Source organism: Varanus komodoensis, unplaced genomic scaffold (genome assembly GCF_004798865.1).
Source record: "Varanus komodoensis strain SLA01 unplaced genomic scaffold, ASM479886v1 scaffold15, whole genome shotgun sequence".
Taxonomy (NCBI): domain Eukaryota; kingdom Metazoa; phylum Chordata; class Lepidosauria; order Squamata; family Varanidae; genus Varanus; species Varanus komodoensis.
The window spans coordinates 5,258,661-5,271,161 of NW_025335440.1; the positions used below are offsets into that span (position 1 = coordinate 5,258,661).

Consider the following 12,501-nt stretch of genomic DNA (forward strand, 5'->3'; position numbering starts at 1 on the left):
ACTTTACCAGTTCTATACACCACAGCTCAAGGGCTTTTTGAACAGTTTACAATATAAAAACACAGTCACACAATGCAATACAATTAGCACTGTGCCACAGTCAGTAGAAAGCCGTATACAGGGGCTTTCATTCATTCATCAATTCCTCATACTTACCACCTCAATTACCAGACAAAAGTATTAATAACTCAATCCAAATAAATAGTACAATAAATTATTTTTACGTCACTATTTAAGACAAACAAAAGAATCAGAGTAGCTCCCCTTAACCCCAAACCCCAGGTGAATGTCAGCTCCCAGCTGACCACCTTCTCCCCTCAAACCAAGCTCATTCTTGAGGACAAATCGGCACAAAACATGCTGGGTTCCACAGCAGGTTTCAGGGGAAGGACCATTCCTGCCCTCCATTCAGACAACATCCTGCCGGGATGGCGATGCAAACGTGCAGCAGCACCAGGTGGCCCCAGCGCACAAAGCCCTTGCTGCTTGGAGAGGAGCCAGATGCTGACTTGGTGGAACCGCTATTGGGACTACGTGGCTTCCAGCTGGGACAGATGCCCAAGGGCTGCCCCACCTTTGGCTCTGGAACAAGACTGGCCCAGCCCAAAGGACAGCAAAACCAGCAGAAGGGGCATGCCACCGACACACAGAGACGCTGACGTGCACCAGCAGGCTATCTAAGCCCTCCCTGAGGACAGAAGCCTTGCGGGGAGGGTGTGTGGGTGCCTGAACCCTCCCCCTTCTCGGCCCAATGCGCTCCCTACCGCAGAGCCCAGGGCAGCTGGCATGGGAGGTCCAGGAGCACCTGGAGCAGTCCTGCAGGACTGGGGAGCGCCTCAGAGGGCTGAGCCTGCGGCAGGGCTGAGCCTGTGGCAGGGCAGGGCACCCACGCCCATCCCAACTGGCATGACAGAGAACGGAACGCACCCTGTAAGATTGGGCCCTCACCTTTCTGAAGAGCTCCTGCAGGCCTGCCTCATCGAGAACATCCAGTTCCTGGAAAGGGACCTCCTTGCCCACAATCTCCTCCACCCGCTGGATGCTCTCGGGCACCGTACCACCTCCTGGGGAGAGAAACCTTGCTCTGGACACCGAGTTGACAGGCTGCGAAGCCAACGTGCTGCTGCCCCTCAGGTCGAGGACTGATCCAGAGCACCCCATGCAGGAGTCCAATCAGCCCCACCTCTTATGACCTGCCACTGACTGCAGTCTGCATGTGGCACCTGAGCTCCCCCGCAAGCTACAGCTGCTCCCTGGATCTGGAATAAGAGATCTTTCTAAACGCATTCTTGCTGGGCAGAGCCTTGGCACTCTTCTTACCCCGGATGGCATTGTGGAAGTTGTCGATGACCACGGGGGCATAGCCTGCCTCCACCAGCTCCAGCACACAGTGGCTGCCGATGTAGCCGGCTCCCCCCGTCACGAGGATCTTCTCTGACATCGTTTCCCACCTGAACAGGGACAGAGAAGCCACATGAGTGAGATGCAGAACCTGTCGGATGAATCAACTTTGTACTGAATGTTGCATAGAACCGAGATTACCTTTGGCCCAGTACATGCTCACACCATGCTGGGAAACACAACATAACCCAGTATATTAATTTTCAGAGTTCTCACATCATAGCAGGGATGCCCATCTTAGCACTGGATATGCAAAGAACAAGCTCATTTGTAAGACAAGACAGCACAGAAGAACAGGCATCTGAGCAACAGTCTGCCTTTAAAGGCTTCCTTCAAACCTGGCACTGGTGTGCAGAGGGGAGGGGACCAAGAAGCTGGTCCAGGTTATGCAGAGCATGTGGCCGAAAGGACCACTCCCAAGATGGGCAATATGTGGCCCTTCCATTCTTTTGGCTTACAGCACCCATCAGTCCTTGCCAGCTTTAGGCTGAGGGGAACTGTAGGCTAAAACATCTCAATGCTGAGAGCAGAGGGGGCTGCCCGCTCCCTGAATGCTCCAGCTTTTATGAGGGGTCACCTTGGAAAACCATCGGTCAAGGGTCTGAAGGGCCATTGTGCGGAAGATGGTGGCCTCGGTTGGGTTGATTCAGGAGGCAGGACCAGAAGCAAGGTGTGGGGATTGTGGTTAAATCCCTAGAGAACCCCCACCCCCACCCCATTGTGAAAAACCAAAGCCAAAAGCACAGAGAGCAGTGGTCCATGAGTAAAAATTCCAAGAGCTGGTGACGTGGGTGAGGGATTGACAAGCGCTGGGCAATGCCTTCATTAGGTCCAACTAAAATGCTACAAAAGATCTGAAGTTCTGCAGGACTCTTGTCTAGTCCAGAGCTGTTCCACAGGCAGCCTTGAGCTGCGGCAGGAAGGAGGTCCTCGGTCTCAGAAATGCTGCAGTTGCCTCCTCATAGAGGGAGGGAGAAGCGCGATTAGATGGCCTCCAAGGACCCTTCCAACAGCCTCTTCTTCCAACCTGGTGTTCTCCCCCTATTGTGGGGGGTGGTGGGCATTGTGGTCTCACACATCCCAAGAGCTCCAGGTTGGGACAGGCTGAATTGGCCTTTACAGAGGTTCTGGGGGGGAGCCAAGAAGAGGCGGGCAGCCAATATTTCCCTTCCTTGCTGAGTTAAGCAGTGAGCCTGGTCCCAGCATTCTGGCTGCACTGACCTATAGTTGGTACTTTAACAACATTAAACACATATATTAGGTAACTCTAAAACTGATACAGAAAAGCTATGTGCAGGCTGTTGTTTTTTTGCTTTTTGGCATATGATTGGCAGAATCCTCATTAGAAGAAAAGTTTTTCTGTCTCCCACTTTCTGCAGCAGAGTCCAGCTGGGTTAATGTCTGTGGGTGTTGCGGGGTGGGGGGGCACAGAGTCCTCCTCCCTGCACCATCGCGGCCAGACTCGCAAGCAGAGCCCGCGTCCAAGCGCTTCTACCACCTTTGCTACTTCCAATATTGTTCCATGGCAAGAAAGGACCAGAAAGTGGCCAGGCGGCCGATTGACCACACCACGCTTTTTCCACTCCGCTCACTTTCCCCCCAGGTGCCTACCCTCTGAAAACAAGCCTTCATTCAAATGCTCAGACATTTGAACACACGTGCACACATGTATTCCAGAACTTAGATTTGCTACCTTCTGGTCAACGGAGTTAATGTGGGTGGAGGTGGTTGGGACCTGCCCTAGAGTGGGAAGAACTCTGGCCAGGAGACAGTCTACTGAGATCTGCCCTGTTTGTGCCCAGGAATGGGAGATCAGGCTGCCAGTTCAGCAAGACAGTTGGCAATTCACACACATCTGTCTTTCCGTTCCGCTAAAGGGGCAGCACACTCCAACCTCCCCGCATGCATGCAGTGAAAGCCGTTTCTGTCCTCCCACTCCCTGGGGAGGGCCAGAACAGGAAGGGATGGGCCCAGGCAGTGCATGGGGGGGGTGGGGGTGGGAGTTCATCCCAAATGGACACTTTTTTGAGAACAGACGCACCCCAGTCTTGAGCTGGCAGGGGTAAGTCTCTGCTTGGAACAGAAGCCCTCAGGGCGGCAGCGGGGACGGGAGGGGAGGGCGGTGCCACAAGGACAGACGGCTCATTCTGCACACCAGCGGAAAGAACATCTCTATACATAGGGAAAAGCTTTCACCACGAGAAGAAATATTATAGCGGAGAGGAATTCAAATCCAACCTTGGCTATGTGCTTGCGCAGCCTTAACCAATTGCCATCCTTGAGCCTCAGCTTATCCTATCTGTAAAATGGGGGCCCACCGATTACGTGACTACTCTTGGATCCAGTGCGAGCTCCCCTCTTTCAAAGCCTCCCATGGCCTTTCCTTATATTGTAATAAATGCCTATAGATTGTTTCTGCTCTCCAGCTGCCTCAAGAAATCCAGACTCCCTGCTTTGCTACTAAGGACTACCTTGCTGAATACCTGCAAGATGCCACTTCTCTTTAAATCCCAGCTCAACGTCGTCTTTTTGTGAGGTCTTGGACAGAACCCTGGGCCCTGATACTCTCGCATCTAAGGTTGCATATCTGCAAGTCTCCCCGCACAGGCCTCAAGCCCTCCTTGCACCCAGTCCGCTCTCCCCTGTCGAATTGCAGATTGTGAGCCCCTTGGGGCAGCAACCCAGCCTTCCGACTACCTGCTGGCCATTGAGATGCCCCTGTAGGGGTACTTTTTCTCTTTTTTAGGAGCAACTCAGGGTGAGGCAAAGAGCTAGAAAGAAAGTGGCCAAGGGAAAATGTGCACACTGTCCACTCAGATAATTAACATCCTGGCAACCAGGAAACAGCCACACTTTCTGAACATGGGTTTTTAAAAAAGACATCCACAACCCCACCCACAAGAGCAAATAGTATCAGGTGCTTGACTAAGAGGAAGAACAGTAGCATAATGCTGGCCTTCCTGCACACTGAAAGCAAGTGGGCCATGTGGCGTCTAGATCCAGTGTAGCATTCGGATGTTTTTTTAAAGAGGCTAAAACTGAAATTTGACATCCATCAAAACAGGCGCTCTGATCACTGTCAAAGGCTCCAGAACGTCTCCCTTGCCACTTCTGGCCAGTCCTGGTCTCAGGCATGGTGGCGTGCCCTCACCTGCACATCCTCCCAAGAACACCTGGCCTGAGCGCAGCACTACGTACACAATATGATTCCAATTCATGGTTGCTTGCTTTATCATCCACGCCCTCTGTTTCTCAGGGATTAGCAGTCAAGCTTGTATGCCTGGGCAGGCAAAATGATTTCCACTCCTCCTGGCACATCCTTCCCGTGTGTAAATTTGGCTGTGCATGCCTCTCAGTTTACTGCTCCTGTGTGTTCAAGTTCAGCCCAACAAAGAAACATTGAGCAGGCAAAACTTTCCCCATCACTCCGTCTCTGTACCCAGGAAAAGCTTCCCCTGCTAAATGTCTGTTGGTTGGGCTGCTTGTAAGGAAAAAGGCACAGGGCCAGTAACAACATTAGCAACCCAATGTCTGCACTGCTAGTTCTCTAGGAGAAATGAAGTAAGTGCAGCAACGACCCAAGCCGCTTTCTGGCTTCACAGGTGTGTCAAAGAGCAGTCAAGGACTGCGCCTGTAGCTGGTGACGTGGCAGCAAGGAAACGTGTTGCACCGAGCAGGATGCAAAGACGTCAAGAGTTGTGCAATCTCGGATCAGAGATAAAACATAGGAGGATGTGGGGTGGGGGGCACCTCAAAGCAGGATAGACCACTGCAATCAATTTAAGCTTTAGGTGTCTCTAAACTTCCATCAACACAACAGCCAATTTATTCAAGTGTGAGGTTTTTCTAGGTAGCAACCTAATCAAGCAGATGGATGCAGGAAGCTGGCAGGTTCGTAGGCTGGCCGCCAGCCACATCAGCAGGGCCAAGATGGCAGTGCCACGCCCAGCTGTTCTAGCCCTGCCGGCACAGCTTGCACACACGAGTGTGCACACACTCACACACAGTATCCTATTCTTGTGGAATCTGAATGTAATGCTAGCACACTGTTTATGTTTGGGGGTCAATGCAAGAGGACTGGTTGCGTTAACTTGGCAATGTGAGAAGATTTGCAGTTTATTGTTGTAAGCCACCTTAGGGAGGTGCCTGGCTAATTTTTAATTAGTTAATTTTTAATTAAACTGGAAACAAGCAACAACAGCCTGAGCAGTGAGAAGAAACCTTGGTTCAGTCAGACCATCACGGAAGCCAGAAAAATCTAGGAGGCAGCATGACGAGGTGAAAATGCAAGCGAAAAGCCCATTCAGTTATTTTCCTTTTAGTTGCCATGCCTGTAGATTCTGGCCCTGCAAATGAGCAGCAGCTCAACACATTCTGGTTTTAACCTGAAGATTTCTTCAGATAGGATGCAACCAGTGGTGGCTGGTGCCCCCAGTGCAGCTGGTGGGACTGAGGGCAGTACAACGGGTGGGAAGACTGGCAGGGTGATCCAAGGAGTCACTTTTATCCACAGCAGCCATCACATCAGAGAAAGGGGAAGCAGACAAATTGCCTCCAGCAACTCATCTGAGGCAAATTAACTGGCTGGAAAGCAAAGGGTGAGCAGGGTGGACAGATCCACACAGTGTCCCAGACACGCTCCTTTGTACCAGCTTTTTTCGGTTCCCTCAACAGCCTCCACTGAACAAGGAAGACAAAACGGATGCAACCAGTTGCACCATCATTAGGATGAGTCTCTCTTACACTTTCCTAATGTTACATTTGCTCCCCTTTCTTACATTAAGCATACAGGTCCAATTTTATTTATTTATTTTATTTATTTAAAACATTTCTATGCCGCCCCATTCGCCGAAGCCTCGGGGCGGCTCACAACATAAATTAAAATATAATACATTAAATTCAGCTTGGCTCCCCCTGCACAAAGCAAGACTGAGAGGAGAGGGACACCTCCGCCAAAGCCTGCGTTTATTGGCCAAATGTCATTTTTAATCATTTGGGCTGGGATGTATGGGTACTTTTCTGTATTCTTTAAAAGGCTATTTGATTCTGGGCCCTGATCATAATACAGAACAGAAGAAAAAGAAGGCTTCACTTCTTTTTAACAAGGAGGAGCAAATTAAGAGGTGAAGTAGAACTATTTTTCATTTGCATTCATTAGAAGTCTCTTGGCACTGCAGACTGCGAATATGTAACCCTTTTTTCTCATGCCAGCCTCCTGAACAAAAATTCCCTCTCCAAAGCTGCTGTTAAATTCATGGAGTGACAGAGAATGGTACCTGGTATAATGGGTAAAAAGTACCTCTGTGAGATAAAATTAGCCTTTATCTTGGTGAACATCAAGCCAGATGGAACAGCTCTTGGTCAGCATACAAAATATTGTGTAGATATCACTATATTCTTCACAACGGCCTAAGAGGTAGAGAATCGCTAATAGTGTATACACCTGCCAGCATGTGAAACTTTAAGCCAACAGCCTCTTTCACACACAGCATCACACCTTATATGTTTGCTTACACTAAAAAGCAGATCATAGTGCAGGAAAATGAAGTTGAAAGGGTGGCAACATGTGGTTCTAATTCAGTGGCACTTGGTGACTCTTCTATGGCAAAGAGAATAGCGACAAGCTAGGACAAAGGTGAGAGGATGCCAACCCTCTGTAGAGATTATAAGTTTTAGAGCAACCCACCCACACCAGCCCTTTAATTGCTCCCCTATAGAATGCTCACCTTTTACATGTGTTAAGCAGGCACATGAAACGGCAGGCTGAGGTCCTTAACACTAACCTCCTTCTTTGCCACTAGTCAGGTACCTTTGTCTACATCGTACAAAGCTGGACCGCCTCTCCTAAAGGTGAGCTAAGGGCAGCAGCAGCTCTAAGCACATAAGGAGGGTGCCAGTGGTCCAGACCGATGGTCCATCAAGTCCAGCACTCTGTTCGCACAGCAGCCAAGCAGCTGCCCACAGGAAATGCACAGGCAGGATACGAGTGCAACAGCACCCATGTTCCCCATCAGCTGCCGCGCACAGGAGCACTGCTTCTGATACTGAAGGCAGCAAAGATCTATCAGGACTGGCAGCCATTAATTTTTCCACTCCCGCTTTAAAGCCATCCAAACTGGCGGCCATCACAACATCTCAGGGAAGTGAACTAATCACACAATCTGCAGGTACTTTTTTTGTCTGCCCTGAATTTCTCATCCGTCAGCTTCATGGAATCTTCCCTGGTTCTAGTATTGTGGCAGAGGGAGAAAAACGTCTCCCTCTCCACCTTCTCCAGACCAGGCATAACCTCTGGCATGTCTGCCCTAGTCTCCCTTTTTCCAAGCTAAATAATTCCAGCTCTTGCATCCACCACTCTCCCTTGACTGTTTTAGTTGCCTTTCCTTACACTAGGTGTTGCAACCAGAACTGCACACAGTATTGTAAGTTGCTGCCCCATGGACGTAGACAAAGACAGAATGTGACAAAGGACCTATCTGCACTTTGCAACAGCCCACTGTGGCTGTAGCATTATGCCGAAGGCCCCTGGGAACCCCTTTCCCATGGAGCCCCTCAGGCACCCAGCTTGCCACGCCATATAAACCTAGGCAGCAGGGGTTGTTTGAGGGTTAGCCAACCCAGAAATAACCTTAAAGCAAGCCATGAGCTCTCTGAAGGCCACTCAACCCTCAAGCAACTCAGGCAGCGAAGTTTGCAAGGCAAACTGCAAGTCTGGTCCCATGTGAAAATGGCATCCATGGGTACTTGGTGCAATGTAACGGTAGAATGCATTTGCTGTGGGTAAGTGAGGCCATTGCGGATTGCCATGTTGCGCAAACCAGTTTGATAGGCTGCCAATTTGCGCCAGTCCCTTTCGCTTTCAGGCCCACGCACCACAGGAATGTGGTCCTACAAGCTCCTGTATGATGGAATTCATCCCGCAGGCTGAATGAGGGTCAGCATCCTTCTGCCCACTACCCCCATTGCTGAGCGGCCTCATCCCTTACAGCCAGGGAAGGCCTGACGAATATGGCGGGCCCCACGCTAGAAGCACAAGGATGCCCCTCAAACACACCTGGTTGCCTGCAACATGTGAGCCCTCCGTTCATCATGCCTTGTAACAGCAGGCACTGAGAGAAAAAAGCCCATTTATTATGACAGAAGCCTTTGAGGATGGATTTGTTGCCACAGAGGCTCACTTTTCTTCTGGAGCCATTCAAAGGGCACCTCACCAGCAGCGAAACAGCAGATTAAGCGCTACAGCCACGAGCTTCATATTCCTTGCCATGCATTTGCTTGCATGTGTACTAGAAACCAGATGCCAGGGAACCTCCTGACAACCCAAGCTGCTCAGGGCAAAGGGAGTCATAACAGGAAGAATGAGGAACTCCACCGCACCCCAAAGTCACTGGAATAATCGCCCCACGGGCAATTTACCGGGAAAGCAGGGTGGTGGGGCGTTTCGGGCACGAAGTCGATGGGCTGAAAAGCGGGGAGACAGCCAGGCCAAAAAGCCACCTGCCCACGGCCAGGTGCGCTCCTGCTGCTAAAGGCACAGGAGCGGAGCCGGTAAGACGACGTGGCAGCCCTCCTGCACCACGGGCGATGCGAGGGGGGAGCCTCCCCGCACAGACGCGCCCGCGAGCGGCCACGCAGCGCCCCTTCCCCTCCGCACTGCCCGCGGGGGCGGCGTGCCCGGAGCAGCATCGCCCGGCCCCGGCATCCCCCCGCAGGACGCCGCCTCCCCCTCCCCGAGAGGCCCCAGAGCGGGCGCGCCCGCCCGTCCCGCCGCCGCCCCGTGCACGCCTGCATGAACGCGCGAGCGCGAGCGCGCCGCCGCCCCACGCACCTGGCACGCTCGCCGGCAGCAGGGCAAGCGCCTCCCGGGCAATGGGGCCGCCTTCCCGAGCGCGGCTCCTTTAAGGAATCTCGCTCTCCCCTCCCCTCCTCTCGCCCGGCTCCGCCCCAGCCCGTCGCGAGGCGACACGCAGCCGCCTCCCCATGGCAACGTGTCACTCTCGCCCCGCCCCTCGGTACGGTACGCCGGAAGGGCCGAAAAGTGCTAAAGCCGCCCCCAAACGCCGCTGCAAGAGGACTTTCAAGGGCGGGCTGGGCAGCGAAGGGTCCGCCCGCAGACGGACGAGCGCTGCTGGCTTTCTTCCTGGCGCGGCCCGACGCGTGTTGAGGCATGTTCCGTCCGGGCTGCCGGGAGGCTAATTATGCTTATTATTCTTTAAAACTCGCGTGCCTTCCCATGCCCAAGGCAGCTCTTGGAGCAGTTTCAGTCGGTCAGTCAGTCCATGGACTGAAATGGATTGAAAGGGATATTGAAGAACTGCCAGTCCTCTGAAGCAATTGCACGAAGAGCACTGTTACCTTCACAAAGCAATAGACATCTCTCTCTTCTTTGGAAAATCCCATTAAAACGAGCACCTAATTAATTGTCAGGATGGATGTTTTGCATCAACTGCTTACGAAGACACTGCCCCCCAGTGGCCAAGTGTGTGAACTGGCATAAATCGTCTATTACTCTGGACTTTCACTTTGGACTGTGACCCCCCCATGATGTTCCAGTAAGAAATGTGGAATCCCTGGCCTCCCTTATTCCCTTGCTTTGCTTTTGCTCCTTATTTATTTATTTAGAAAATTTCTATGCCGCCCCATTCGCCGAAGCCTCGGGGCGGCTTAAAAATAAAGCAAAACGTACATCAATTTAAGCCACTGTATTATATCAGGCTTTTATTTTGTGCTGATTAATTCACAATGAATAAGTGGTACTCCGTGCAGCAGAAGGCAGGTGGCAAGCGAGGCAGACAACCCTGGAGGAGGGTGTGGTCTCATCTGGATCCTACTTTGCTCTCACCTTGATGCCAGGCAGTAGGCTTGGTAAATCTGGTAAGATCTGAAATTACTGCTAACTTTTAATCTCTAATTCTCTGAAATTTCTGTGAGATCTTATTCTTTTAATGCTATGCTGTTTTAAATTTGAGGGTTCTTGTTTTATTCCTTTGTAAGTCACCTTAGGTATTCCAAGGAGCCTTTTCTTTTGAACCACTCAACAGGTTCTCCTTAATTTCTGATTAAATATGTGCTTTTAATTGTTTTTATAAAAATAGTACAGAAATAGGCACTCAAGCATTCACTAAAATTGCTAGCTTCCCTTTTATTTGCACTTGATCAGGTCTTGGTTGGGAGGTTGGATAATGGATGCCTGGGGCTCATCAAGGGAAATAGTAAGCCCCAATCAAAGACCAACTGACCAAGCTTTATAGTTTTAACATTTAGTGCTTTGTTGCCTCAGCTAAGATGCCTCAGAGATGGCAGGCCATCCTTGGATCCGCTTTAGTTATCACTCTTCTGTCTGGGCAGGGAGAAAAAAGCATCAAGGAACCAAGTGGGTGCTTTTGTGTGACCATGTCCCTGAGAAAAGGAATTAGCCTGAGGTGCTTTCCTGACCAGCGTTGCTGGAGATCCATTGCTTAGGTAACACAGAATAGCATTTGGTTTTGTCATTTTCTACCAGGGTTCTGTGTTGAAGGGTCTGTGTATTCTTGGGAACTGAGGTCCTATTTTGCTTTGCTGTTTCATTAGTATGTGCCTGTAGTTTTCTGTGTCCTCTCCCCAGGTCAGCAATCAATTCCATTCCTGAGAAAATAGAAATTTGACTTTAAGTCAAATTTGTTTTTAAGTTGGATCACAGGATACCCGTGAAAGTGCAAACACTGCGAATATTTCACCACCACCACCCCACCCAAGCTCACTAGTGCCCCATCTTTGTAACAAGGAAATGCCAGGGAACTTTCCCTCTCCAGAGGTGTGGGGCAGGAAGCCATCCTTTGGGGGCCCTCCCCCTCCTCCATTCTCTATGGCGAAGCTTTGGAGGCCCTCTTTCCCTGCTTACCGTTCCTATGGTAATGGTATTGTCTGTGGTAATGACACTGTTCTGCAGTAATTTATGTATTTATTTTAGTGTTTTTGTACACTGTTCACAGCTAACAAAGCTCTCAGAATGGTTTATATCAAAACAGAGGCTGCAAATTAACAGGATTTATGGCAGTTTATTCGTAAATACAAGTTGCTCATAACTTGCACGTTCATAACTCGGGGACTGCCTGTATTTAAGTAAGTATCTTGAATGTTTCCCTTGGGGAAGCAAGAGAAAAGAAGTGGAATCGGCTGGAGGGCCATTAGACAAGAAATAGCTTCCTACCTTCCAGGTATGCAAGATTTTTTTCACTGCCTGAAAAAGCTTGTGAAGTCTAGGATGAGGTGGGAACTCAGGGAATGGGTAGCACTCTGCTCCAAGTGCCTGGGGAGCTGACTGATTTCCTGGGCTCCCTCCCCAGACTATGAGAAGTATGAGGAGGAAAGGTGGAAGAAATGCAGGCTCAGGAAAAAAGCGCTCTCTTGTTGCAAGAGAGCCGAGGTTTTGCTCAGTGTCAGTTCCAAAGCAAATGCAAGTGGAGTCTGGGGGCAAGACACCCTTGCGAACTGTACGGGAGAGTTGTGGTCTCTAGTGAAGGGAGCAGAGTTGGGCCAGACAATTCTGATGGTGCCCGGAGGCGTGTGCCTCTCGTCACCTTGCTTGCTGGGGTCACTTTGCAGCTCGTGCCACGTCCCACACGCTTCTGTCCCGAGAGTCAGTCCAAAGAGCTGCAGAGGGCAGACGAGGCTGTTCCCACCCGCTCTCGTAGCAGTTGCCAGAGCTGGGCGTTCCGAGCAGCCTGAAATTCATCCTGCCTTTCCAAGCCACAGCACTGCGCTTTGCATGGCTAACACAGATTTTGTTCCCCAGTGCTTGGTGGAATTTTATTTGTTTAGATGATCAGAAGTTTATTGAAAGTTTTTAGTATGTGAAAAGATGCTTAGAAATCTGATTGCTCTAGGACAGGGGTTGGCAACATTAAACACTCAAAGAGCCATTTGGACCCATTTCCGGCAGAAAAGAAAAACCGGGAGCCACAAAACCCTTTTGACATCTAAAATGAAGATAACACTGCATAGATCGTTTTTTACCTTTATGCTATGTATAAAAAAACTATAGTGTGTTGCATTTATGAAATCAATGAACTGCTAAAGAGAAAACAATTTTTTATTTCTGCATGCAACAAAAACATTTTG

At 50.3% G+C, this 12,501-nt stretch overlaps 1 protein-coding gene across 2 annotated transcripts in view; it reads right to left on the reverse strand.

Moving 5' to 3' along the window:
- Window positions 1-9,268, reverse strand: part of GALE (UDP-galactose-4-epimerase) — a 16,393-nt gene extending 7,125 nt beyond the window's left edge. Inside the window, exons 1-3 of one of the 2 annotated variants that reach the window (XM_044424670.1) lie at window positions 9,230-9,268; window positions 1,321-1,451; window positions 949-1,064 (exon numbers count right to left, since the gene is read on the reverse strand). In XM_044424670.1, the coding sequence (XP_044280605.1) occupies window positions 949-1,064; window positions 1,321-1,441 (237 nt within the window). In that variant the 5' untranslated portion in view covers window positions 1,442-1,451; window positions 9,230-9,268. Of the gene's footprint in view, window positions 1-948; window positions 1,065-1,320; window positions 1,452-9,229 lie in introns of those variants that run through there. The other variant, XM_044424671.1, reaches the window with a different exon arrangement.
- Between the last annotated feature and the right edge of the window lie 3,233 nt (window positions 9,269-12,501).